This window comes from Lepidochelys kempii, chromosome 14 (genome assembly GCF_965140285.1).
Source record: "Lepidochelys kempii isolate rLepKem1 chromosome 14, rLepKem1.hap1, whole genome shotgun sequence".
NCBI classification, from domain to species: domain Eukaryota; kingdom Metazoa; phylum Chordata; order Testudines; family Cheloniidae; genus Lepidochelys; species Lepidochelys kempii.
In genome coordinates this window covers 15,969,295-15,996,268 of record NC_136393.1, presented here as the reverse complement: position 1 = coordinate 15,996,268, position 26,974 = coordinate 15,969,295, and the positions used below count along the sequence as shown (strand labels likewise).

The 26,974-nt window shown below is 48.6% G+C and overlaps 2 protein-coding genes across 4 annotated transcripts in view; one reads left to right on the top strand and one right to left on the bottom strand.

The window, feature by feature from the left end:
• EVPL (envoplakin) overlaps positions 1–7,324 on the top strand; it is a 52,836-nt gene extending 45,512 nt beyond the window's left edge. For all 3 annotated transcript variants that reach the window (XM_073310644.2, XM_073310646.2, XM_073310645.2), the window contains 4 exons: positions 380–463; positions 551–661; positions 2,587–2,679; positions 3,516–7,324. In XM_073310644.2, the coding sequence (XP_073166745.2) occupies positions 380–463; positions 551–661; positions 2,587–2,679; positions 3,516–6,968 (3,741 nt within the window). In that variant the 3' untranslated portion in view covers positions 6,969–7,324. The remainder of the gene's footprint in view (positions 1–379; positions 464–550; positions 662–2,586; positions 2,680–3,515) is intronic.
• A 3,168-nt stretch (positions 7,325–10,492) lies between these two features.
• CDK3 (cyclin dependent kinase 3) lies at positions 10,493–19,318 on the bottom strand. Its single transcript, XM_073310195.1, has 7 exons — positions 19,191–19,318; positions 18,079–18,156; positions 16,050–16,170; positions 14,929–15,099; positions 14,317–14,418; positions 12,780–12,983; positions 10,493–11,469 (listed from the first exon to the last, which is right to left on the bottom strand). Exons 1-7 carry the CDS (start codon positions 19,316–19,318, stop codon positions 11,344–11,346), a joined length of 930 nt encoding a protein of 309 aa, XP_073166296.1. The 3' UTR covers positions 10,493–11,343.
• Positions 19,319–26,974: the final 7,656 nt, after the last annotated feature.

The window sequence follows — 26,974 nt, the reverse complement described above, 5'->3', positions numbered from 1 at the left end:
CCAAGGGGAAAAGAGACCAGCTGGCTCCAGGATTCTGATCTCTTATCCAGGCACACAAGGCCAGAGCTCAGTCACCTCCATTATTTGACATTACGACCCCCATCCCCATAGCTTGGAGCCTTTCAGAGTCCATTGCTGAGAGATGGGTCAGCTTGTGCCATTAACCAGACAGAAATGCCAGACTGCAGCTGTGTCATACTCTCTTTGCCAAGAGCATTTCCCCATGCCCTCGATGGCATCTTTGTTCCCTTCTGATGGGAATCCCTGGAGAAGCAGCTTCACTTTTCCTCCCTGACTGCCTTCTGTTTGATAGCGTCCTGTCCTTACTGAGAGCTTTGTTGAGATGCAAGTACTCAGGTCCTGTCTCCTTCTCCCACAGAGGCTGGTGGAGGAAATCCAGGGCAAGGAGTCTGAGAAGAACGCAGTGGTCAAACTATCCCAGACTGTGCAGTCTGCTCTCAACGTACGTTTGGGTTTTGCCGTGCGGCTCTGCCATCTAGTCTTGCCCAGCAGAGACCCAATCTGACCTCTTTGTCTCCACTTGTAATAGGACTATGAAATTCAGGCAGGCAAATACTGCTCTTCTCTGGACCCCACCCTGAGCGCTTCCGCTGCCAAAAGACTGCGTGTCACCCCGCTGCAAGAGAGCATCCAGGCCCAGGTGAGACCTTGCGACGAAGACCTGGAGCCATATTGAGGTCTGGTGTTAGGAGACGCAGTTTCATTGACCTCCATGTGGTTTCACTTGCTTACACCTTGTTTGAAATCAACCTCCAGTTTCTCCTCTTTCCTTGGGGAGGAATTGATCCTTCCTCCAATTTCCCACCCCCCTCTCTCGCTGCAGCCAGTGATAGGGTTGCCAGGTGTCCGGTTTTCTACTAGAACACCCTGTCTGCTGGAGCTCTGCGCGGCTCCTGGAAGCAGTGGCATGTCTCCCCTCCGGCTCCTATGTGGGCAGCCAGGGGACTCTGCATGCTGCTCCCGCCCCAAGCGCTGGGTCCACAGCTCCCATTGGCCAGGAACCGCAGCCAATGGGAGCTGTGGGGGTGGCGCATGCAGACGGGGCAGTGCCGCCTGGCCACACCTCCGCATAGGAGTCGGCGGGGGGACATGCCGCTGCTTTTGGGAGCCACCTGAGATAAGCGCCACCTGGAGCTTGCACCCCTGACCCCCTCCGATGCCCCAACTCCCTGTCCCAGCCCTGGTTCCCACTCTGTCCCAGCCCAAAGCACCCTCCTGCATCCCAAACCTCTCATCCCCAGTTCCACCCCATGCCCCAACTCCCTACTACAGCCCTGATCCCCCTCCCATACTCCAAACTCCTCATTTCTGATCCCCACTCTGGAGTCCACACTCTGAGCCAGAGCCCTCACCCCATCCCGTACCCCAGCCCCCTGAGCCAGCCTGGTGAAAATGAGCAAGTGAGTGAGGGTGAGAAGAGCGAGCGACCGAGAGAGGGGGGATGGAGTGAGTGGAGGGTGGGGCCTCGGAGGAGGGGCAGGGCAGGGGGCGGGGCAAGGGTGTTCGGTTTTGTGCGAGTAGAAAGTTGGCAACCCTACTGTGATTGTCCTACTCCTGAAGCAGAAGCTATGCTGCTGGTGTGTCTGAGTCTAATAGCACTGGGCAAAGCAGTATATGAAATATCAGAATAGAGATAATTACTTTGCGTGGATATTGCTGATGGTGTCTTCCTTACCATGCGGTCAATGAAGACACCTGCTAAAAGGACAGGTGTGTTGGGCTGCATGGGCCATTTGCTGCTGCTAGAATAGCTGATGCTCTCCCGTGAACACTTTTTTTCCCTGGCTTGCACCAGTACAGCGTTGCTGTAGTTTTCACTTCCAAGACATCAACAAGAACTACAAATCAGAACTATTTAGCCTTCTTCCTAGGGCTCGGCAAACAATTTGGCAATTGAATCCAAACCAAATTCATGTAGATCGTTCTGGTTCCACACAGAAAAATCCCAACCTCCTCTTCTGAGTGGGCTCAGAGCAGCTCCTCAGACCATCCACCCAGCCCTAGAGCAACCTCTGGCATGAATGAAAAGTAACCGTTCCCTTTTTGGCATTCTGAATATTGCTGCTGAGGGCTGCATTTGTTTTCCAGTTCCAAGCTTTTGGCTTGAGCGTGTCCAGGCTGCTATATATGGGTTCAGCTGGTGCTTGCGTGTTAATAGGCCTGGCACCTGCCAAGAACGTTACTTGGGCCCGCTGTGACCAGTAAGTGTTACTGCTTTGTAGCTGGCCATATGGGAGTGTATCGTGTAGGACTTAGACTGTGAGACAGAGTCGGGACTCCCGTGTTCTATTCCCAGTTCTGCCACTGACTTGCTGCATGACCTCGAGACTAGTCTCTTAAACACCCCATGCCTCAGTTTCAGCTATAAAATCAGGGGTGACGATAACATCACAGAGGTATCATATAGCTCAGTTAAAGGTTGTAAAGTTCTTTGAGAGCCTCACGTTACAACTACTGCACAGAGGATGAGTAGGCCGGGAGGGTGGAGAGGCGGGAGGAATACAGTATGTCTAATAAGCCAGATCACAGGCGACTTCCCAGATCATTCTTGCTGTTTCTGTTTAGGAGAATGATGTGACAAAACTCTACACAGAGACAGCAGCAGAAAACAAGCAGCAGCTCAGCCGGCTGGAGTTTGCCAAGAAGGTGGTAGAGAAGGTATCTGCAAACTGTTCTAACCTTTTTTCTAGCTAACATGCCCTACCTGCAAGGTGGGAAAGAAGTCACTTATCAGTGTGAGGCAGCAGAATTGTTCAGGGTCCTGCCTCAAGCTGTGATTTCAGCAGATTTCAAAGTCAACAGGGTTTGGATGTGGATGGAAACCTCTCGGGGGGGGACCCATTGTGCTAGAGGCAGTAGTCCTGGTGAACCAGTAGATGGCACTGTTCCCACTGAGTCAGCAGGGAACTCTGCCTCAGCATGGCATGTGGGGCGTTGCACTGCTGACCAAAGACGCCATCTTCCCAGTGAGCCATAAACCGAGGTCCTGCCCATGTGTGGCCACTGAGTGTATTAACAAATGTTTGTTTTCAATGGGAAAAAAGGGATCCAGAATTAAGATTATTAACTAGTGTTCACAGCTCTGTCTAACCAATGCTTAGATACTAAGAATTTCAGAGAGAGAACCACCCAACAGCCTGTATCCCAGCATGGTAGGAATTTAGCATTTCCTCTTGCTAGACAACCCTAAAGAGACAAATACCCTAAAGATCATACTAGTTTATAACTCCAGTATTGCTCGATTCGCTTCGGAGAACATTACCACAACCACATCAATTTTTACTTATTTTGTTTAATCAAAGGTTAAGTGATTCTTGTCCGTTAGAAAGTACCTAGAGTTCTAAACCAGTTTTGTCTGCCACCACCTATTCCCGTTCTCCAACTGGCCAGCATTGTAAGACTTTAGGATTCAGGGAAAGGGCCACCGATGCCATGCTCTAAGAGTGACGTTAACTCCTGGTCTTTCTAATGAACTTCTTGCTTTCTCCTTGCAGAAGGAAGTAAAAGAGGAGATGCAGGCGGAACACGAGCAAATGCAACAGTCAGAAAATCTGGCTCAGTCAACAAGAGAATCAAAGGCCCTGAAACTGCAGCTGGAGGAGGAAAGAAGCAAAGTGGCCAAGGTTCAGCAGGACCTGGAAGAACACAGAAACAAGCTTCTGCTGCTGAAGACTCAAAGGCCCATTGAAAGAGTGGAAGAAAAGGAGGTGGTCGAATACTACCGAGACCCGAAACTGGAGAGCAACTTGGCTAAGATGGCGCATCAGATTAAGGATGAGAGCAGAAAAAGGGACAGCCTGCAGGCGGATATTGAAATGAAGAACAAGAAGCTCATCCAGATGGAGAAAGAGAGGAAGGTGGTTGAGGCCCAGCTGCTTACTAAAGAGGTCACTAAAATCGAGAGGGATCCAAACCTGGATAACCAAGCAGTTAGCCTCCATGCAGAAATCAAGCATCTCCGAGAACAGAGCTCCGCTGCTTCCTCTGAACTTGAACGGCTCAGGAAAGAGCTGTACGTTCTGGAGCAGAAGCAGCCCAACATCCGAGAGAAAGTGGTAGTGAAAGAGTTGATCAAGCTGGAAAAGGATCCGGAGATGCTAAAGGCCGTCAGGACGTTGCAGATGGAAATTGACAAAGAAACCTACAACAGGAAATCTGTGGAGGACACGATAATCAAACTGAATAGTAGGATCGAGGAGCTGGAAAGGCTGATTGAAGCAACAGAACCCAAAATCATTGTCAAGGAGGTGAAGAAGGTGGAACAGGATCCAGAGCTGCTGAAAGAGTCTTCCAAGCTTAGAACTCTCATTGAAGAAGAGAGGAACAAGAACCTGATGTTAACAGGAGAGCTGGCAGAGCTGCAAAGCAAATACATCATTGCAGAGAGGCAAAAACCTAAGGTAGAGATTAAAGAAAGAGTCAATGAGATTTTTGTGGTAAATCCAGAGACAGAGAAGGAAATCACTCACCTGAAGAAGGAGCTCCAAGAAGTTACTAGTAAAAGGACAAAGATTGACAAGGAGGTGGAAGAGGCCTTGTCTGAGCTGAATATCCTCCGGTCTCAGAAACCGACTGTGGAGTATAAGGAGGTGATCCAGGAAGTGGTGAAACTTGAGAAGAGCCCAGAGATCCTTAGAGAAATTGACAGGCTGAAGGAACAGCTCAATGAGTTGGTGAACACAAATGGCAGGTCCCAGGAGCAGCTCATCCGGTTGCAGGGCGAAAGGGATGAATGGAAAAGGGAAAGGTCCAAGGTTGAAACCAAGCTGGTCAACAAGGAAGTTGTCCGATATGAGAATGACCCACTCTTGGAAAAAGAAGCTGATTGCCTACGTCAAGAGGTGCGCAATGTGTCTCAGAAAAGGAGAGCAGTTGAGGAAACCGTCTATGACTTGCAGAACAAATACATACTGCTGGAGAGGAGGAAGCCCGAAGAAAAGGTGGTGGTCCATGAGGTGATTCTCACCCAAAAGGATCCAAAGCTCAGGGATGAGCACAACAGGTTGAGCCGGAGTTTGGACGAGGAAGTGAGCAACAGGCGTCATGTAGAACGTGAGGTACAGCATCTTCGGTCTGTGGTGGAAGAGAAAGAGAAGCTGCTTAACTTCCAGGAAGATCGAAACAAGAGGCTTGCGTTAGAAAAGGAGCTGCATCAAATAACCATGAGAATAAAGGAAATAGAGGAAAGCCCCGCACCGGTGCAAGAGAAGATCATCATGGAAGAAGTGGTCAAGTTAGAGAAAGATCCAGTGCTTGAGAAGGCTGCTAATGGACTGCGTCTGGAGCTGGACAAGGAAAAGATGCAGGTTCTGAACCTGCAGAGGGAGTGCAAGAACCTGCAGGTGCAGACTGACATTCTGCAGAAAACAAAATCACAGGAGAAGACCATCTACAAGGAGGTTATCAGAGTGGAGAAAGACAGAGTGCTAGAGAATGAACGTGCACGGATTTGGGAGCTGCTGAGCAGAGAGAGAACTGCACGGCAAAATGCAGAAGAGGACATACGACGACTCAAGGAGAAAATAGAGAGAGCTGAAGGCATGAAAAGGACCTGGTCCCGTGAGGAAGCTGATCTCCAGAAAGCACGAAACCTGGCAATTCAAGAGAGAGCCAACCTGGAGAGTGAGCTCAGGGAACTGGAAAGGCAGAAGCAGCAGAAAGTCCTCATCCTCCGAGAGGAGTCCAAGCTCCTCAGCCAAAAGACAGAGAATGACAGGCAAAAAAAGATGCAGCGTGAGCAAGAACTTTCCCTCCTGGAGGAAGCTATCCTAAGGGAGAAGGACCAGATCTACGAAAAAGAAAGGTCCATCCGGGAACTCCAGTCTGGGGTCAACCGGGAAGAAATGAGCCACGAGACCCAGATGAGAGAGACTAATCTCTCCACTAAAATCTCCATTGTGGACCCTGAGACGGGGAAGGATATGTCTCCTTATGAGGCCTACAAAAGAGGAACCATAGACAGAAACCAATACATCCAGCTGCAAGAATTAGAGTGCGACTGGGAGGAAATCACTACCTTGGGCCCCAACGGGGATGTTTCTGTCCTCCTTGACAGGAAGAGTGGGAAACACTACTCCATCGAGGATGCCCTGAGGTTTAGGAAGATTACGAAAGAGGAGTACCAGTTGTACAGGGATGGCAAGATCCCAATCTCAGAGTTTGCTCTGCTGGTAGCAGGGGAAGCCAAGCCTCCCTCCTCTATGTCCATTGGCTCCATCATCTCCAAGTCTCCACTTACATCTCCGACAATGCAGCAGAAGACCCAAAGTTTCTTTCCTCCGAGCTTGCAGAAAAGCTTCTGCGATGACACCTTTCCCATTGCCGGAGTGTTCGACACTGCCACCGACACCAAGTGCAACATAAGAACTGCTGTCATCAAGAAGATGGTGGATCCCATGACCGCTCAAAAGCTGCTGGAGGCCCAGGCTGCAACTGGGGGCATTGTAGACCTCATCACGTGGGATCGGTATTCTGTCCACAAAGCCATAGACAGAGGGCTGATAGACAACACCTATATGCAGAGGCTGCTGAACGCCCAGAAAGCTTTCACAGGTGTAGAGGACCCAGTGACCAAGAGGAGGTTGTCTGTCGGGGAGGCAGTTCAGAAAGGATGGATGACCAAGGACAGTGCCTTCCCCTACCTACAGGTCCAACACCTGACCGGGGGGCTCATTGATCCCAAGAAAACTGGTCGCATCCCAGTGTCAGAAGCTGTCCAGACAGGCATGATTAGCGATGACCTGGCTAAGATGCTCCAGGATGAGCCCAACTACGAGAAGGATCTTGTTGACCCAGTCACCAAGGAAAAGATGAATTACAAAGAAGCCATGACTCGTTGCCGGAAAGATCCTCTGAGCGGCCTGCTGCTGCTCCCAGCCGCCTCCGAGGGATTTCAGTTTCATCGCCCCGAGCACCATTCTCCCATGCTGTCACGATTCAGGCACTAAGACAAGCTCCATGTTCTCGCCAATTCCACAATGATCTTAAGCCCCTGTGGTACTCACAGATGAACAGACTGCCTAGCGTTTCTGGCTGTGTACTGGTCTAGTGAGCTAATCTTGCTTCCCCATAACTGGGGCAACAGAAGAAGACAAGGCATTCATTGGGGTGAAGGGGTTCTAGCACAGGCATCTGTGCCCGGTTTGGAGAGTAATGGGGATTTTGTTTCAACAAATATGCTTGTAGTAGTTTAAACTGTGTGACTTCCTGTCACCTTGAAGTGGGGGGAGGGTGTCAAGGGGCTAATGTGCTCCCAAGTTTGTTCTTTCTTATGCATGCAATAAAACTAGAAGGTGTCTCTCCACTGTTGTGTTATCTTTGAAAATGGAGGATGTCCCCACCCACCCTTCAGTGTAGATCTAAACACACCTGTCCTTTGAGGACCAGGGCCCAGATCCTCAAAGGTATGTGGGCATCCAACTCCCCTGGTCATTTAGGTGCCTTTGAGGAGCTGGCCCTATATTCCTTAACACTAGAGACCCAGCATAATGTTTCCAGAAGTGGCTAAGTGAGTTAGACACGGAGGAGTGAACAGAAAAGGAGTACTTGTGGCACCTTAGAGACTAACCAATTTATTTGAGCATAAGCTTTCGTGAGCTACAGCTCACTTCATCAGATGCATATCGTGGAAACTGTCAATGGGACTTGGGCCAAGTGCCTTTTTACAGTGCTCAACCCCTGCTGAAATGAAAGGATCACTTCTGCATTTCATGATTCAAAGTGCTTGTACCCTGTCCTAATGGGTGCAGGAGACTGTCAGGATTTTTTAAACTTCTCTAATCATCTGTGGGTTGGAATCAGATGCTTGTCAGTTGATTTCCTGTGATGGTTGCCTGGGTCTTTTGAACAGGGGGCAGACAGACATTCAGCTCATGAATGAAGGCAGTTGACTGGTACACTAGAATCTTACATGCTTTCAGTCAGGTTCCTGGTTTAGTGCCTGCCAGAGCTAGCTCCTGTTCTACCCTGCACCAGCTAACGGGCTTTTATAGCCCTGCAGATTCCCAGCAGGCTTGTAGCCAGCCAATTACAGAGTACCTCCCCCTCTAAAGCTGCCTCAGGTCGTAGCCTCCTTCTGTCTTCCAGCAGCTGTATAACAACTCTCGGGTATTTCTCCAGGGTCTGCAGCTCAGGAAGCTAAGGGTCTCCCCTGCAGACGGTGTAACTGTGCTGCAACCTCTGAGCTTTCCTGGACAGGTGAGTCAACCTTTCTTTCAGTTAATCATCTGTCGGCAAGGGCTAAAAAACCTGCAGCACCATTCACCCCTATGCTGCTCCCTTTCCCAGCTCACTAAGGGGACATGCCCCCTTGCATACATTAAAAAGAAAATGAGTACTTGTGGCACCTTAGAGACTAACCCATTTATTTGAGCATAAGTACTCCTTTTCTTTTTGTGAATACAGACTAACACGGCTGTTACTCTGAAACCTCGCATGCATTGGTACTGCTTTAAAAATGTTAAATAATTGCCCTTCGGTGCTGACAAATACAGTGTAATTAAATGATTGTGAGTTTTGTAACTTAGGTACATACTTAATTGCTCTGTATAATTTGCTTTCTGATTTACTGTCAGGAGTAACAGATATTTACCAAGGGATGGGCAAACTGGTTTAGAGGCAGGAAGCTGATTAAGCAGTCTCTGGTGTACTGTGTTCAGCTTGCAGTCCCCTTAGAAGGACTAGGTATGAATTGCGCTACTGACCCCAGTCCACTTTTCTGACCCAAAGATGCTCAGGATCGGCAATGAACAGTTCATGCACCGCACCACATCACACAGTCCTGGAATTTCAGCAGTGAGCATCACACCAGTATTTCAATCTGTTCCACAGGGCTAGGGGTTCCCTCCAGCTAAAGATTTGGCAACAAAGTCTGAACTAGCTTATTTAGCAGATTTTGCCTCTTTTCTTTCTCATGAAATTTCCATGAGCAGGTCATGAGTTTCTCAGATTTGCTATTCAAAGGGTAACTGACACACATCATTACTCTAGGAATTGGTCATTCATGTTTGACATGCAAGTTGTGTTGCTTGATTGGCATGGGTCAGATAAGTCACGTGGTATTCTCTCCCCTCCAGGATTGGATGAGAACACAGGTACTACTCCCCATGTACTGCTTAAAAACAAACCCAGCATTGTCCAATCAAAGTGACTTAAAAATTGGAATAAATAGCTGCAAAGAATTCTTTTGGCATCATTCATCTATATCTAGGAAATACTTTGCCTCTACAAGTGCTTAGCACTTAGAGACTATAAAATGTCATTAAAATACAACCTTGCACCCACTATTTTTGTGACAGTCTTAGCTGCTGCTTTCCTAGGAGAGCGGCAATGAGGACAGGAGCGCTGGGGGTATTTGTATAGTGGGAGTGCTGAGAGCTATTGAACCAAACTAAACCCTGAATATAATGGAAACCACTTCAAACCAGGGGATGCTAGTTCCAGCACCTATGAATGAGGATTCAGCAGGGTCCTCATTCCTTAGGAATGAGCAAATCTGAAAGTAATCCTTGAATGTGGACAGCCTAGCTCTCCTAAGGCAGCTGTTCCATGAGGTCTTCTGCCAATGGGTTGTTTTATTGGCAGTGTTGTACCTATATGGGTCCCAGGACATTAGAGAGACAAAATGGGTGAGGCAACTTCTGTTGAGCCAATAAAAGATATTACCTCACCTACCTTGTCTCTGGGATTTTTAAAATCCAATGATAGGAATGAGAGGGTTTAGATATCCCTGCTAGCCTCCAAATCTGCACTGTGAGTACAAGATCGATTGGTACTGGGGAAGAAAAGGCCAATGGTTCAGCGTTACACTGCTACTTGACCGCAGTTACCTTCAACAGCTGGAGAAAGAGGATATAGCTCCCCCTAGAGTAATGCTGAAAGAGGTGTAGGGGTTTCTGTTATGAATCAGAAATATTGCAAAAGGGGGAGAGTACAAACTTGTACACCGCTGGTTCAGCGTTACACTGCTGCTTGACCGCAGTTACCTTCCACAGCTGGAGAAAGAGGATATAGATCCCCATAGAGTAATGCTGTTTAATTCATTTATCAGAGTCTCTGCAGCTCCCTTTTTACGGCAGGTTGGAAAACAAAATATGGAACAAAGTAACTCATCTGTCCTCAGAGTATTTCAGAAAATAAAACTTAGACTCATACCAGCTTTTATTTGAAAGAAACTCCGTTTCTCCCTGCAGCAGCGATATCTTTGTTCTCTGTCCATTATTCCACAAAACACTATCGGATGCATCAGCATCTGACCGTTCTGCCCTGAATGAAGAAGGTGACAGAGGGAAAAGAGAAGGCCTGTAATAAAGAAATGGACCAGCTGGATAGGCCGGTGCTGTGGACACAGGTCGAAGTTTTGGCATACAGGAGAGAATGTCAGATTCCATCACTGCCCTGGTCCAGGTGGTGGCTGAACAATTGAGCAGCCTATAACATAAACAACCAAGACTGAGGAACAGTGTTTATTTTCTTTACTGGAGGAGAGAAGTCCCACAAATGCATCAAAAACTGGTGCTAAATCGCTCGGAAGATAAACAGTAAAATATTTTCAAAGCCACCCAAGTGACTCAACTTCTTTTGTTTGGCCAGCAAAAGGGTGTGTTCTCCAGAACTGTGTGACTTCACACGTTGCCATCGTGGGAGCCTTTGGCTTCTCTTTCGCGCACGATGAAGATCGTTCTTAAGATATTTTCACTTGCTGTTTAACTCGGAATTAAAACTCTAAAATTCTTAAACAATTGAATACAAAGACTTATCTAATACTAACAGCCCCTCTTCTTCTTAATAGCAATAAACAGTGGCACTCCTGGCTGTCTGCAGGAGACTCTCCCGGCTGCTTTAGGTCAAGCACTGCCTGATGCTGGGAGGGAAGCTGACAAATCTCTTTGCAATGGGCTATCTGAACTACAGCCAGGACTGGGTGCTGTAAAGACAGGCAATCTACATTGCACCAACCATCACTTTTGCTACGCTCCCAGCCAAGGGGACAAGGATTCTGAAGTTGCTCTCTAGTGTGAGAATTTAGTGTCCCCCAGTCAGTATTGCAGGCTGATGGATGGTGCCCTCAGGCCCGTCCCTATCACATGTAACAACTACCTCAAGAAGGCTCTAACGGCCCTAACACATACCCCCAGCAATGGGCTGATAGCATCCAAACACCTCTGTCTAAATGAGAACTAACACTTCCCTCCAGCTTCCTTTGTAATACAGAGGCATTTCAACCCCAGCCAGCCTCTTTGCTCAGCCACCAGAGAGGGAAAATGCACTGATGCACAGAGCTCAGCATCAGGAATACAGGAGGCCAGGAGGCGCTGCATCCTTTCATCTGCAGTGTTTCTGCAGCACGTGCTGGTCTTTGGGGTCGCGGGGGCTTTGCCAGAAGAAGTACTGGTGGTTCAGGGCTGCCTTGGCTGAAATGCGCCTGTCGGGGTCATACAGTAGCAATTGCTGCAAAAGAAAACCAAGAGGATTTGGGTGTTTTTTTTGTGTTTTGTTTTTTTTTGAAAGCAGGATGTTTAATTGAACCAAATGCAAAAGCTTTCAAATAGCGCAAGCCAGTGTCGCTTCCCCTCTGCTAGACTCTGGCCTCCAAAGAGAACCAATTATTATATGGTGCCTTTATCCGCTGGCCCAAGAGGGCTTTCCTGACTTTAATCAGGTGTGGCAATATCCAAGCTGAGTAGCTAGAGATTGATATCCCCATTTTCCAGATGTGGAAACTGAGGTCCACAGACCTTGTGATTCACCTAAGGTCATAGAGAAGCAGGGCTTGGTACGGAACCCAGATCTGCTAGTTGCTAGACTGCTGCCCAACCTCCAAGCCACATGGTTTCCCAATTATTTAGAAAAAGGAGGGCATCCCAAAATGTCCTCTATGGGCTGCAGTCATGGCCCTTGCCTGTCTGAGTTGGGTCAGAGCCGGCCCATTGTGCCCCGAGCACGTGCAGGGTAGGAGTCTGTTCCAGACGAGCACGCTGGCCACACTGCTGCAGTTGTACTTCATAGTACTCCTCCGCCCCCCCGGTAAATCATTGCCCAATAACCCGTCCTCCTGGATCAAAAAATCACAGGCAAAGGAACACTGTAAATGGTGAAATCCCTTCGACCAGCTTATGATTCCTAGAGGGTTCTACTAAGGATAGTTTTAAACAGCTGCTCCATGACTGGAGGATTTTCTTACTCTATTTACTAAGGGGAAAAAACACTACAGCATGAATGTGTATTGAGATTGATCAATACACACCCATCCTGCACCACAGCTACTGTGTAGCACTTAGCAACCTAAGTCACTAGCTCTGATGCTGAATGGGGCTGGGAATCTGTTGTTAAGAACAAGATTCTGTGTGCAGTCATCAAACACACAGCCTAAGTTTGTAAGTTTTTCACTATTCAAGACATAGGAGGGACGTTAGAAGAGAAAAACAGCAATCCCCCCAATACTCCAGCCCTCTGAATCTTTTTAGGTGCTCAGATACCACAGAGCTGCATGTGCTGCAGGAACCTGAATAGAAAAGATTCATAGCGTTTACGGCCAAAAGAGACCGTTACGATCATAGTGTAACCGCCCAGTAGAACTAATCCCTCTTCCCATGCGGGAACCTTTGTGTCCAATGGCTCCAAAATACAAGCATACGGTTCAGGGGTGAGGCAAAACACACACACCACCTGACCTGCTATTCGTCATTTCAGCTGAACACATTCTCCCCCTCTGCCCTGCTGGAAAGAGCTGAGCCCCTCAACGCCTGCCTAGAACTCACCGCCAGTAAGTCTCGCCCATCCCGATCCAAGTTCGGAATGATCTCCTTCATCTCTTTTCTCGCCCACTGGGGAAAGTTTCCTTTATAGTCGGGAAGCTGGGTCACCCCCGGCCACGCTGCCTCGGTGGGTGTGCCCAGGGTGCGGAAAATCCGGAAGAGCTGGTCAATTTCAGAATCCCCTGGAAACAGGGCTTTTCTTGTCACCTGGGAACAACAAAAGCGCCAGATCCAGGCCATTAAGTCTCCTTCACATTATTCCCTAATAAGAATAACGTTCGTCTCTCATGTAGGGCAATCCCACCCATGGCAAAGTAACACTAGGGAAGTGTTTAGTGACTGTCTAGAATACAGTAAGTGTTTGGGAAAGTTAAATAACATTGCATCTGCTTGTCCTCTGCATTCCACCACCCCCACCCCGGGCTCTGTTCCTGTCTCTCTCGTATAGGTACAAACACATGCGCGTTCCCCTCCGCATATTTCTCTACCACCTGCTCCCCTTCTCCGATCCCCTTGCAGATTGTGTCCAGCTGCACAAGCTCCCTCCCCGTTGATGGCTCTGTTCCCTGACGGCATCCTCTGCTTCTGCCCCTCTAATGTAGCAGCAGCCCCTAGTGGTGGCAGCTAGGTCCGTCTTCTCCTTGTTCCAAGCTGCTTTTAAAGGAATCCAGACTTTTTGGCATGTGAGGTGAAATGCCAGCTCTCCGCAGACCACAGCGTGAGAACCTCAGACGCAGGTGGACACGAGCTCTGTAATGCAGTCTTCTTCCTGCACCCAGCTCTTAGCAGCACCTATCCAAGCACTGAGGTTAAAGTAGGGTGACCATATTTCCCCAAAGGGAAAACAGGACACCGCACGGGGCCAGCCTGAGGCCCTCCTGCCACCAGCCTGGGGCCACCCTGAGCCCACCTGCGTGGGGCTGGCCCAAGGCCCGCCTCTACCCCCCGCATGGGCCAGCCTAAGAGCCCCTGCTGCCCACCCACCCACACAGGGCTGGCTCAGCCCAAGCTGCTCTCCCAAGGCCTCCCTCCCACGCAGGGCTGGCATTGCCGCTCTCCCCCCGGCATGTTCCTCTGCACCCCGCTAGGCAAAAGGCAAGAGTGGGCGTTTGTCCCGTTTGTTCTTGTCAACCGATGATCAGCTGGCCAGAGCAAATGGGACAAATGCCCACTTTTACCAGAACTGTTGGGGCAGCCAGGACAGGGCTTCAAAAGGGACTCTTGTGACCATACGTCCCGTTTTGGCCAGTGTGGGTTAAAATCCACCCTGCTGCAGAGTGCAGTTTTTGGAAGATTTAAACCTGCATACAGAGAGAAATGGGCTGTAAGTGGGGGCTAGTTCTTGTGCTGGGGCCTGCCTGCGAGGAGTGAATTTTACTCTGAATGCACAATTAAGAAGCTGCTGACTTCCTAGCCGCCTTTTCCATGGTGTATTCCCAGTGCCGCCCAGGACCATGGTAAGAAATGGGTAAGCGTGAGCCGGCTTGAGATGTTAAAAAGAAGGGACCATTCGCTTAGAAAGTGGTTAAACCTATTCTACCATTTCTGCAAAGATACAGCCAATGCTCCAGACATCCACTGCAGTCGAATAGTATTTACATCCCAGCAAGATTTCGGGGGCCCGGTACCATAAGGTTACCACCTACAAGAAACCAAAACAAAAGCATTAGTCCAGGGGGAAACAATTATTTTTTGTCGAGGTCCAGACTCAAGACTAGAAAATTAAAAAAAAAAAAAAAAAAAAAGGTAAATAAGATGTTGGGGTCTGTTCAAAAGCATCTGGTAGTCCAGATTTGGCCCACGATGCACCTATTGACTACCCCTTCTTTAGTCTAGTTTCACTTGGCAGGTACACACAGTTCTCTGCTCTTAGCAAGGGACAGTTCCTGCTGTGTTCAGCTTGGAAAGATTCTTTATGTACAACATCCATCTATGCCCTTTCCAACCACATAGGAAGTGTCATGTAATCAACAGGGCAGGCCACTGTAGTGAACGATACACAGATTTTACAGTGATGGGCATATTAGAAATTCATAGATTACATTATTTTTCATAGGAGTCAAATAATTCAGATTAGATAAACCAGAGAGAGAGAGTGGCACTAAAATACCCAGGTGAAGGCACCTTAGATCAGATGGGACACAGCCATTACCTCGTGAGTGTACGTCCGCAGTGGAACCCCAAAGGCTCTAGCCAGACCAAAATCTGCCAGTTTGATGGCTCCCACTTCGTTGATCAGCAAATTCTGAGGCTTTAAGTCTCTATGAATGACTCTGTGCGAGTGACAGAAATTCACACCCTGCAGCAGCTGGAACAGATAGCTCTAAAAGGAGAGATTTCAGACATCCATGCAATGAGACAATGTGGAAAACTGGGCTTGTTTAAATTACAACCTTTGAAATACGGTAGATCTTCATTAAGGAAGTGTCCAACGTCTGTACGGAAAATATTTCACGGTTGCAAAATAACTTCAAAAAAGAACTAGATAAATTCATGGAGGTCCATCAATGGCTATTAGCCAGGATGGGCAGGAATGATGTCCCTCGCCTCTGTTTGCCAGAAGCAGGGAATGAGCAACAGGGATGGATCACTTGATAATGACCTGCTCTGTTCATTCCCCTTTGGGGCACCTGGCATCGGCCACTGTCGGAAGACAGGATACTGGGCTAGATGGACCTTTGATCTGACCCAGCAGGGCCATTCTTATGTTCTTAACTTCTCCCCCACAGCCCGGATACTGTCACTCCAGCTCCATCCAAGCCCACGACAGAGGTTCTGACCACAACCCAGCAAGACGTTGTTCCTGAAATGTTCCTGTCCCTGCTGTCTCGGGGAGGGAAGGAGTCAAATCCACGGTGTGCTGACACTGATACTGCCAGCAGCGTGTTGCTCATTATAAAAATAATTAGCAGTAGCTCCCTGGACTGTCTCCCCCAACTTCACTTTGTTTTGTTGTTGGTCCACCAAGCTGAGAAGTCTGGAAATGGTTAGGAAATTAACGAACCAGACAATACTGTCTAGAATTGTTCAGATCAAACAGCACCTTGGGCCTGACTTGCAGAGGTGCTGAGCTCTCACAGCTCCCACTGCCTTCCGTGGGAGTCAGTTAATTACTATGGCAGCTTACCAACAATTTCCGCTATCGCTATAAAGTCTAACACACAGCTGAGTAGTTCTGGGTCCATCCAGCAGAGGGCAGCAGGTATAAACACGGCCTTAACCACCTGTAGGTATTTTGCCAAGGTGGCACTCTTACTTCTCTAAACTTTGTACCTTTACCAAACTTAACGGGAGCTCCCCTGTCCGAGACGAGTCCATGTACTTTTTCAAGTCCTGATTCAGATACTCAAACACCAGATACAGCTTCTTCTGACTGTGCACAACATCTAGAAGCCTAAGAACAAAACACAACCATAACCTGTCTTATTAAAAACAGTCCCGACCAGCTTTATACTGCAGTGCTCCAAACCAATACTTATTTCTGTAACGAAAGAAGCGGTAGAACAGGACAGTGGGTAATATATATAGGGTTCTCTTCTAGCAATCCCTCTGCTAGCTTCTTTTCCTCAGCAGCTGAATGGAATAGGATTTATTTGAAATGCCTCGCGCCTTACTAGCTATTATCTAACTACATTATATTAGCAGCAGCTAGTTTGTAAATGGGACAATAGGGCCAGATCTCCAATTTGTGTAACTTGGCATAGCTCCATTGAAAGGCAGAGCTATGCCAGTTGAGGAGCTGGCCATTTGTGTCTGGTAAGACTGGAGGGAAGAGTTTGGGGGAGGGGGGGGGGCAAACCAGCCTGCATGTGAATGGACATTCCTGAAAAGAACAAGGACAGCCTGATGAAAGCAAAAATGTAGCCAATACACATTAGGTGGGTCCTGGTGGATTCTCCATCACTGACCATTTTTAAATCCAGATGGGAGCTCAGCTCTCGGAATTATAGTGGGGCAGTTCTCCGGCCTGTGCTGGTCAGGAGGTCAGACTAGATGATCACAACGGTCCCTTCTGGCCTTGGAATCTATTGGTACATCGACACGGCAATACAAATCCCACAGCACCGAGTCTTGGAACCTGGGTCAGCTGACTTGGGCTTCCAGGTCTCGGGCTGCAGCTCCATAAAACTGCAGTGTAGATGTGCAGCCTTGGCTCTGAGACCCTCGCCCCCTCGTGGGTTCTCCAGGCCTGAGCACAGACGTCTACACTGCAGATTTATAGCCCCCGTGAGCCTGAGTCTGCTGACCCGGGCTGGCTGTGGCTCTTTCATGAATGTGTAACTGTACTTCGAATCTCGTTAAGGGTAACTGTCACCTGCAGCCCTCTGCTGCTGCTGCTCTCCAAAATAGCAACTCCTGAGCGGCAGCTCTGGCCTGGATTTTAAGGAGGGGAGAGGAAATCTCACTTGTGAAGGTCTTTCAGAAAGGAGTAAGCCTTGGCCAGGAAAGCTTGGCTAATGCTGAGGAAAGGGGCGAAGTTAACCAACCCGCCAAGAGTTGGAACCCTGCTGTAAGACACCCTGGTGTCTTTCATAGCCAAAGCATGGCATTCGGTTCCCTTAGCCATCTATCTCCACTTCTGTTTGTTTGGTGTCTGATTGTCAACACCCAGACATATTTTTACATCATGTTTCCTGCATTTGAATTTTTCCACCCAAGTCTCGCAGCCACAATCGTCTTCTCCATTAGCTCAGCAAGGTGACCACGTTTTAAAAAAAACAAAAACACTAAGGAAATTTCCAGGGGGAAAAAACGTTTAAGATGCCCAGTGGAGAAAAAGGCTGTTAAGTTCTCTACAGCACTAATGCAACCGCAGAAGGAAAAAACACATGAAGACTACGGACTTGTAAACGTACTCCACTTTGAACGCTAATTCACGCTCTTCACCGCGATTGTTCATCTGATTTTTAAGGTCCAGACACTTCTTAATGTGCTTCTGTGTCTAAAAATACAATCCATCAACCGGAACTGTGGCCTTTTCCGTTGTCCTGTGTCAGGGTAATGACTGTATAACACTCAGGGACTTTGATCGGCACTTACTGTTTGAAAAATAGCTAAGTGAGTGGTTATGGCGGAGAGCAAGCAGAAAACCATTTTTTTATAAGTGACTGACTGGGAAATGCCTTGTCCGTTGCCTTTTTATCAACAACCCTTTTACTTGGCACGCACAAAGCTGGGAGACGTTTGTTTACATCTTTATGCTCCTCAGCTTGACTCAACTGCACTTGATCAGTTGTGAATGAGTCGTATTGCAATGACCTGACTGCCCCAAGTCCATGGCCAGACTGAGTGCTTCTCTTACCTCACAATGTTTGGATGCTTAAGCTCTTTGAGCAGAGAGATTTCTCGGATTGCTGTACTCGGAACCCCTTCTGTCTCCCTGTGGGGAAAACAGACTTTATTGCAATCCCATTATTTCCTGGGTGACATTAGCAGGTAAATGCCAATTCAGCTGGTCATGTGGCTCAAGGACATCTTCCTTTCCGACATTTCTTTTTGGTGGATACCCACAGGGGCTTAGGACAGAAAATATAAGGTTTCTCGATCTAGGACCCTCTCCATATATATCTAGACAACTTAGGCCGAGATTTTCAGGAGAGCTCAGGATCAGATTTTCAAGTGCTCAGCACACATAACTGAGGCCAGCTTTTCAAAAGAGCTCAGTCATACATGTCATCGTGGGTGAGGAGTGCTCCTGAAAATCTGGCCTTTCTTTATACGGCTGAGGGAGAGCCCCAAGCCCTGGTTGTCCCATTGGCATGCGCAAAGTCAACCTAGCCAAGTTCCAACAAGTGTTGGCCCTGGTTTGAGGCTGTCCATGCTAGGGAGAGAACGGCTTTAAAACCAGCTTGGGAAGGAGCACGCAGAGGGGAATGTTATGACGAGGAGCGTAAAGCAGGCCAGTTTCTGTGCCACAGAAACTGATCTTAGAATATTTGTTCTCAGACTGACACATGTTTCCCATTCCTGTCAGGGAGCTTTTAGCTTGTCATGCTGATCAGTGAGTTTGAATGAGGTGTGAGGATTGTGTGCAGTTAAGAAGGTTAGGCCTTGTCTACAGTGAAGCACAAACAGGCCTGGCTAGATTATGATTCTCGAGTATGGTTTGGGCACAGCTGTGCTTGATAACGATTTCAAGCTTGACTGGAGAGAGCACTGTTTGCTGCTCCCTTACAGACCGGGTTTTTATCCTAAGGGGTCTAAACTGTGCTATAGACAAGCCCAGCAGGGCACTATCGTGGCTTCTTACTGCTGTGATGTGGGTTGCCTAACCATGTTACAACAGTAGCTGTGTTGGGAAAACCTATCAGACAAGGTTACAATCCCTAGCGTTGGCATGACCCTAGAGGTCTGGCTTCAGGGTGGAAAGTGTAAGCTGGACCCTGGTTGGGAGCGTGGATTTCAGACACTCACGAATCCAGACGGATCTTCTTCAGAGCCACCAGCTGGCCTGTCCGTTTGTTCCTTGCCTTGTACACCACTCCGTAGGTGCCTTCCCCAATCTTCTCCACCTTCTGGAACACATCCTGGAACGTGTCCATGGTCCGTCGGCAGGCTTGTCACTGAAACATTCCTCCATTCATTAGTCAGAGTCCCCCTTTGCCATTTCAGTCCCACACATTTTAACATTACCCTCTGCTGTGGAGTACCAACAAGCCCCGCCCTTCAATGGACATCCCAGGAACTGAAGGTAGTATGGGATGGAAAAAGGTATTGGAATTGCATTAACCCCTCCCAGAGCAATATCCCATCCGTTCCCTAACCCCTGCAAAGAAAACTCCCCTTAATAATAGCCCACATTGTAACCACATTCAACAGCCTAGAGACATGTCTCATGGCAGTGCTAGTCTATAAACAAACGTGCACATCCCAAGCTGTGCCACATACTATACAAAGGCAGGGAAGAGGTTTGCCCCCCAGTGCAATACCTCCAAGCTGTTTCAATCCAGTGCATCAAGCAATTCACAAATACCCTGGGTTCAACTTCTCATGCACACGTCAGCAACTAAATACCCCTCCTGAATTAAATAATACAGTTATTAGGCGAATACGTTGGAGAAAATGACTAGTCAGAGGACTGGATTGATCCTGGCCATCTAAGATCAGTCTCTCTCTCTCTCTCTCTCTCTCTCAAAAATGCCTGTCTCCAGTGTCCTCCTGTGACTTTGAACAAGCCACTTACTTACCCTGCCTCACCTTCCCCTTCTGTCAAATGGGCTTGAGGGCTGTGAGAATGAGTTACGAATTAAAAGCCCTCTTAGTGCTAATTATTACTGCTGTTTACATCTTATCAGTTCAATACCATCTGCTCTATTTTCAACCAACAGTCTCCTAATTAGGCGTACAACCATTTGTCGTTTCCCAGCCCGAGTAGCCCCAGCCCTCCCTGTATTAAACTTCCTAAAGACGACTCTGATGGCCTGTAGAAAATGGTCCAGCTTCAAGCGTGTCCCTTGTGATGGCCCACATTTACTGTATTGCTCTTCCCCCTGTATTTTCTATGGCTAGCATTTCTCCATGAAAACTGGACTCTGCAGCCTGTGGGGAAAGAGATCTAATACTTTAAAGATGGATTTGCCATAATATACATAAGATACCAGCTTTCCTTCAATATTTAACTTAAATACTGTGAGGTTGGAGGGTAGGTTTTAAGGCAGGCAGGCAGCCCCTCCTAGGCAAGCTGGGCAGTTTCTGCACTCAGTTTCCTGCATCCAGTGTGAAATGGCTGTCTCCCCTCCATGCCCACTGTATGCTCCTGCCCACATGCCCGTCTCACCTTCTCAATGTAGCCTTCCTGCTGATCTACAGGGTTGCCAAAGGGTCAAAATTGATTCCACTCTCATGCCCAGGTCATTTGACCACTAGGGGGAGACATAATTTAAAACGCTATAGTGTCTGAGTTACAAGCAAATGCATTTCCTGGTGCTGGCCACTGCTGGGGCAAGAGGAGGAAAGAATTTTGTCCCTCTAAGTGGCATTCACACCCTTCCAGCTGTTAGCCAGCTGGGGAGGATGGCAACCCAGACAAGGGACACAAGCAGAATTGCAGTGGAAGAAATGTAACATGATGGGGGATCAACTTCGGTATCCCGTTTTCCACAATCTTCAGTATAATGGCGAACAAAATAGGTATGATAATAAAAGTGGGAGAGCGACAGCGACTGTCCAAGAAACAAGTCCCTTAGGGGCTCATCCTCCATACTGCAGGACAGCTGAGAACAGTGCAGGGACAGAGCGTACGCTCCTTGGGGCAGGGAGTCGCTCTTTGTTCTGTGTTAATACGGCACCTAGCACAATGGAGTCCTGGTCCGTGACCGGAGCGCCTCGGCACGACCATAATACGAATAACTTTAATAAACACCTTTATGCCTTGCAAAATGGTCAGCAAACATCTACCAGCCCAAGCAGACTCTGTCTGCCCTTAGTAAGATGATGGGGAGGGAGAAGATTTTTTTTTTTACTTACCAGTCCAAAAAAAAATTTGATTTTGGCTTGCAGTATTCTGTAAGGCTGCCTCAAGAGGCTCTCAATTCCAATGTATAGCAAAGGGAAGAGGCCTCTTTATGCCACATTTACTGTATTAGTCACGGTTCTATTCCTTGGCAACTCTCTCCCATGACCTCCGACTATGTGAAATGGCAAGGCATACATGGGTGGTACACTCCATTGACTGCACAGATCTTTGGCATGGAGGGCAAGGCTGTAAGAATAATGACCTAAAATGTCCTCAGTTGTAGCACAGCTGGGCTAGTAGCTTAAAAACTAATAGTCCAAATTAAGATGGTTCAGGCCACCCACAAAATAATTGTATCTGAACGTTACTAGTAAATTGTAATGTCTGCATGCTCTAGTCCAGGCCTTTGGGAGAACTAGACTACCTTTCAAGACTCCATCTCAAGTTTTATAGTGAGCCCAGTGCACATGAAGACAAGGCTTAATAACTGTGTGAATAAACATACAAGATAGTGAGCTTCATAAATTATAGGCAAGTCTCAGGCTTTGGTTTCAGGCACCAGGTAATGTGGAACCTAATATATACCTAGCTCCCTCTGGCTTCCATATTGGGAATTCTCTAGCTAGATTTCAGAGAGGTAGCAGTGTTAGGGTGTATCAGCAAAAACAACGAGGAGTCCTTGTGGCACCTTAGCCCTGGTCTACACTAGGACTTTAGGTCGAATTTAGCAGCGTTAAATCGATGTAAACCTGCACCCGTCCACACAATGAAGCCCTTTATTTTGACTTAAAGGGCTCTTAAAATTGATTTCCTTACTCCACCCCTGACAAGTGGATTAGCGCTTAAATCGACGTTGCCGGCTCGAATTTGGGGTACTGTGGACACAATTCGATGGTATTGGCCTCCGGGAGCTATCCCAGAGTGCTCCATTATGACCGCTCTGGACAGCACTCTCAACTCAGATGCACTGGCCAGGTAGACCGGAAAAGAACCGCGAACTTTTGAATCTCATTTCCTGTTTGGCCAGCGTGGCAAGCTGCAGGTGACCATGCAGAGCTCATCAGCACAGGTGACCATGATGGAGTCCCAGAATCGCAAAAGAGCTCCAGCATGGACCGAACGGGAGGTACGGGATCTGATCGCTGTTTGGGGAGAGGAATCCGTGCTATCAGAACTCCGTTCCAGTTTTCGAAATGCCAAAACCTTTGTGAAAATCTCCCAGGGCATGAAGGACAGAGGCCATAACAGGGACCCGAAGCAGTGCCACGTGAAACTGAAGGAGCTGAGGCAAGCCTACCAGAAAACCAGAGAGGCGAACAGCCGCTCTGGGTCAGAGCCCCAAACATGCCGCTTCTATGATGAGCTGCATGCCATTTTAGGGGGTTCAGCCACCACTACCCCAGCCATGTTGTTTGACTCCTTCAATGGAGATGGAGGCAATACGGAAGCAGGTTTTGGGGACGAAGAAGATGATGATGAGGAGGAGGTTGTAGATAGCTCACAGCAAGCAAGCGGAGAAACCGGTTTTCCCGACAGCCAGGAACTGTTTCTCACCCTAGACCTGGAGCCAGTACCCCCCGAACCCACCCAAGGCTGCCTCCTGGACCCAGCAGGCGGAGAAGGGACCTCTGGTGAGTGTACCTTTTAAAATACTATACATGGTTTAAAAGCAAGCATGTGAAAGGATTACTTTGCCCTGGCATTTGCGGTTCTCCTAGATGTAGTCCTAAAGCCTTTGCAAAAGGTTTCTGGGGAGGGCAGCCTTATTGCGTCCTTCATGGTAGGACACTTTACCACTCCAGGCCAGTAACACGTACTCGGGAATCATTGTAGAACAAAGCATTGCAGTGTATGTTTGCTGGCATTCAAACAACATCCGTTCTTTATCTCTCTGTGTTATCCTCAGGAGAGTGAGATCTAATTCATGGTCACCTGGTTGAAATAGAGTGCTTTTCTTCAGGGGACACTCAGAGGAGCCCATTCCTGCTGGGCTGTTTGCCTGTGGCTAAACAGAAATGTTCCCTGCTGTTAGCCACAGGGAGGGGGGAAGGTTGAGGGGGTAGCCATGCGGTGGGAGGAGGCAAAATGCGACCTTGTAACGAAAGCACATGTGCTATGTATGTAATGTTAACAGCAAGGTTTACCCTGAAAGAGTATAGCCACTGTTTTATAAAATGTGTCTTTTTAAATACCGCTGTCCCTTTTTTTTTCTCCACCAGCTGCATGTGTTTCAATGATCACAGGATCTTCTCCTTCCCAGAGGCTAGTGAAGCTTAGAAAGAAAAAAAAACGCACTCGCGATGAAATGTTCTCCAAGCTCATGCTGTCCTCCCACACTGACAGAGCACAGACGAATGCGTGGAGGCAAATAATGTCAGAGTGCAGGAAAGCACAAAATGACCGGGAGGAGAGGTGGCGGGCTGAAGAGAGTAAGTGGCGGGCTGAAGAGAGTAAGTGGCGGGCTGAAGACAGGGCTGAAGCTCAAATGTGGCAGCAGCGTGATGAGAGGAGGCAGGATTCAATGCTGAGGCTGCTGCAGGACCAAACCAGTATGCTCCAGTGTATGGTTGAGCTGCAGCAAAGGCAGCTGGAGCACAGACTGCCACTACAGCCCCTCTGTAACCAACCGCCCTCCTCCCCAAGTTCCATAGCCTCCACACCCAGACGCCCAAGAACGCGGTGGGGGGGCCTCCGGCCAACCAGCCACTCCACCACAGAGGATTGCCCAAAACAAAGAAGGCTGGCATTCAATAAATTTTAAAGTTGTAAACTTTTAAAGTGCTGTGTGGCATTTTCCTTCCCTCCTCCACCACCCCTCCTGGGCTACCTTGGTAGTCATCCCCCTATTTGTGTGATGAATGAATAAAGAATGCATGAATGTGAAGCAACAATGACTTTATTGCCTCTGCAAGCGGTGATTGAAGGGAGGAGGGGCGGGTGGTTAGCTTACAGGGAAGTAGAGTGAACCAAGGGGCGGGGAGTTTCAGCAAGGAGAAACAAACAGAACTTTCACACCGTAGCCTGGCCAGTCATGAAACTGGTTTTCAAAGCTTCTCTGATGCGTACCGCGCCCTCCTGTGCTTTTCTAACCGCCCTGGTGTCTGGCTGCGCGTAACCAGCAGCCAGGCGATTTGCCTCAACCTCCCACCCCGCCATAAACGTCTCCCCCTTACTCTCACAGATATTGTGGAGCACACAGCAAGCAGTAAGAACAGTGGGAATATTGGTTTCGCTGAGGTCTAAGCGAGTCAGTAAACTGCGCCGGCGTGCCTTTAAACGTCCAAATGCACATTCTACCACCATTCTGCACTTGCTCAGCCTGTAGTTGAACAGCTCCTGACTACTGTCCAGGCTGCCTGTGTACGTCTTCATGAGCCATGGCATTAAGGGGTAGGCTGGGTCCCCAAGGATACATATAGGCATTTCAACATCCCCAACAGTTATTTTCTGGTCTGGGAATAAAGTCCCTTCCTGCAGCTTTTGAAACAGACCAGAGTTCCTGAAGAAGCGAGTGTCATGTACCTTTCCCGGCCATCCCACGTTGATGTTGGTGAAACGTCCCTTGTGATCCACCAGAGCTTGCAGCACTATCGAAAAGTACCCCTTGCGGTTTATGTACTCGGCGGCTTGGTGCTCCGGTGCCAAGATAGGGATATGAGTTCTGTCTATGGCCCCACCACAGTTAGGGAATCCCATTGCAGCAAAGCCATCCACTATGACCTGCACATTTCCCAGGGTCACTGCCCTTGATATCAGCAGATCTTTGATTGCGTGGGCTACTTGCATCACAGCAGCTCCAACAGTAGATTTGCCCACTCCAAATTGATTCCCAACTGACCGGTAGCTGTCTGGCGTTGCAAGCTTCCACAGGGCTATCGCCACTCGCTTCTCAACTGTGAGGGCTGCTCTCATCTTGGTATTCATGCGCCTCAGGGCAGGGGAAAGCAAGTCACAAAGTTCCATGAAAGTGCCCTTACGCATGCGAAAGTTTCGCAGCCACTGGGAATCGTTCCAGACCCGCAACACTATGCGGTCCCACCAGTCTGTGCTTGTTTCCTGTGCCCAGAATCGGCGTTCCACAGCATGAACCTGCCCCATTAGCACCATGATGCATGCATTGGCAGGGCCCATGCTTTCAGAGAAATCTGTGTCCATGTTCTGATCACTCACGTGACCGCGCTGACGTCGCCTCCTCGCCCGGTATCTTTCTGCCAGGTTCTGGTGCTGCATATACTGCTGGATAATGCGTGTGGTGTTTAATGTGCTCCTAATTGCCAAAGTGAGCTGAGCGGCCTCCATGCTTGCCTTGGTATGGTGTCTGCACAGAAAAAAGGCGCGGAACGATTGTCTGCCGTTGCTCTGACGGGGGGAGGGGCGACTGACGACACGGCTTACAGGGTTGGCTTCAGGGAGCTAAAATCAACAAAGGGGGTGTCTGTACATCAAGGAGTATTTCAGGCAGGACTTCACAGAGGGTTCCAATAAGAAATGGTGCACCTAAGTTATCGTTCTTATTGGAACAAGGAGGTTAGCCTGGCCTCTGATTGATACATGGCTAGATTTACCTCGCTGCACCTTCTCTGTGAGTGACTGCAGTGTGACCTAGAGGAATGAGTCCCCTAGACAGGGGAGGAGGCAAATGAGTACAAAACAAATCTGGTCTATTTCTTGTTTTGACCCACTCCATCTATCTTTTACATCTTTGGCTGGCAGCAGACGGTGCAGAAGGACTGCATGCCATCCACATCTCATGGCTGCTCAGCAGAAGATGGTACAGTACGACTTCTAGCCATCCTCATCTCTTGCCTGCCTGGCAGAAGATGGTACAGTACGACTGCTAGCAATCCGTATCACCTGCCCGCTCACCATAAGACGGTTCAATAGGACTGACTGCAGGACTAAAGAGAATGACCTGGTCATGTCACTCCAAATTTAGTCCCTGCGCCCATGTCTGCCCAGGCGCTCCCAGCCGACGTGGCCAGGAGCACCTCGGACACGACGAGGACGACTACCAGTCGTATTGCACCATCTGCTGCCAGAAGGCAATGGGTTGCTGCTACTGTGCAGCAAAGCCGTACCGCGTCTGCCAGCACCCAGGAGACATAGGGTGACGGTTACCTGAGCGGGCTCCATGCTTGCCGTGGTATGGCGTCTGCACAGGTAACTCAGGAAAAAAGGCGCGAAATGATTGTCTGCCCTTGCTTTCACGGAGGGAGGGAGGGAACGGGGGCCTGACGATACGTACCCAGAACCACCCGCGACAATGTTTTAGCCCCATCAGAGTGCTCCATTGTGACTGCTCTGGACAGCACTCTCAGATGCCCGATTGTTTGCCGTTGCTCTGACGCCGGGAGGGGCGACTGAGGACACGGCTTACAGGGTTGGCTTCAGGGAGCTAAAATCAACAAAGGGGGTGGCTTTACATCAAGGAGTATTTCAGGCAGGACTTCACGGAGGGTTCCAATAAGAAATGGTGCACCTAAGTTATTGTCCTTATTGGAACAAGGTTAGCCTGGCCTCTGATTGATACATGGCTAGATTTACCTCGCTGCACCTTCTCTGTGAGTGACTGCAGTGTGACCTAGAAGAATGAGTCCCCTAGACAGGGGAGGGGGGGGAAGCAAATGAGTACAAAACAAATCTGGTCTATTTCTTGTTTTGATCCACTCCATCTATCTTTTACATCTTTGGCTGGCAGCAGACGGTGCAGAAGGACTGCATGCCATCCACATCTCATGGCTGC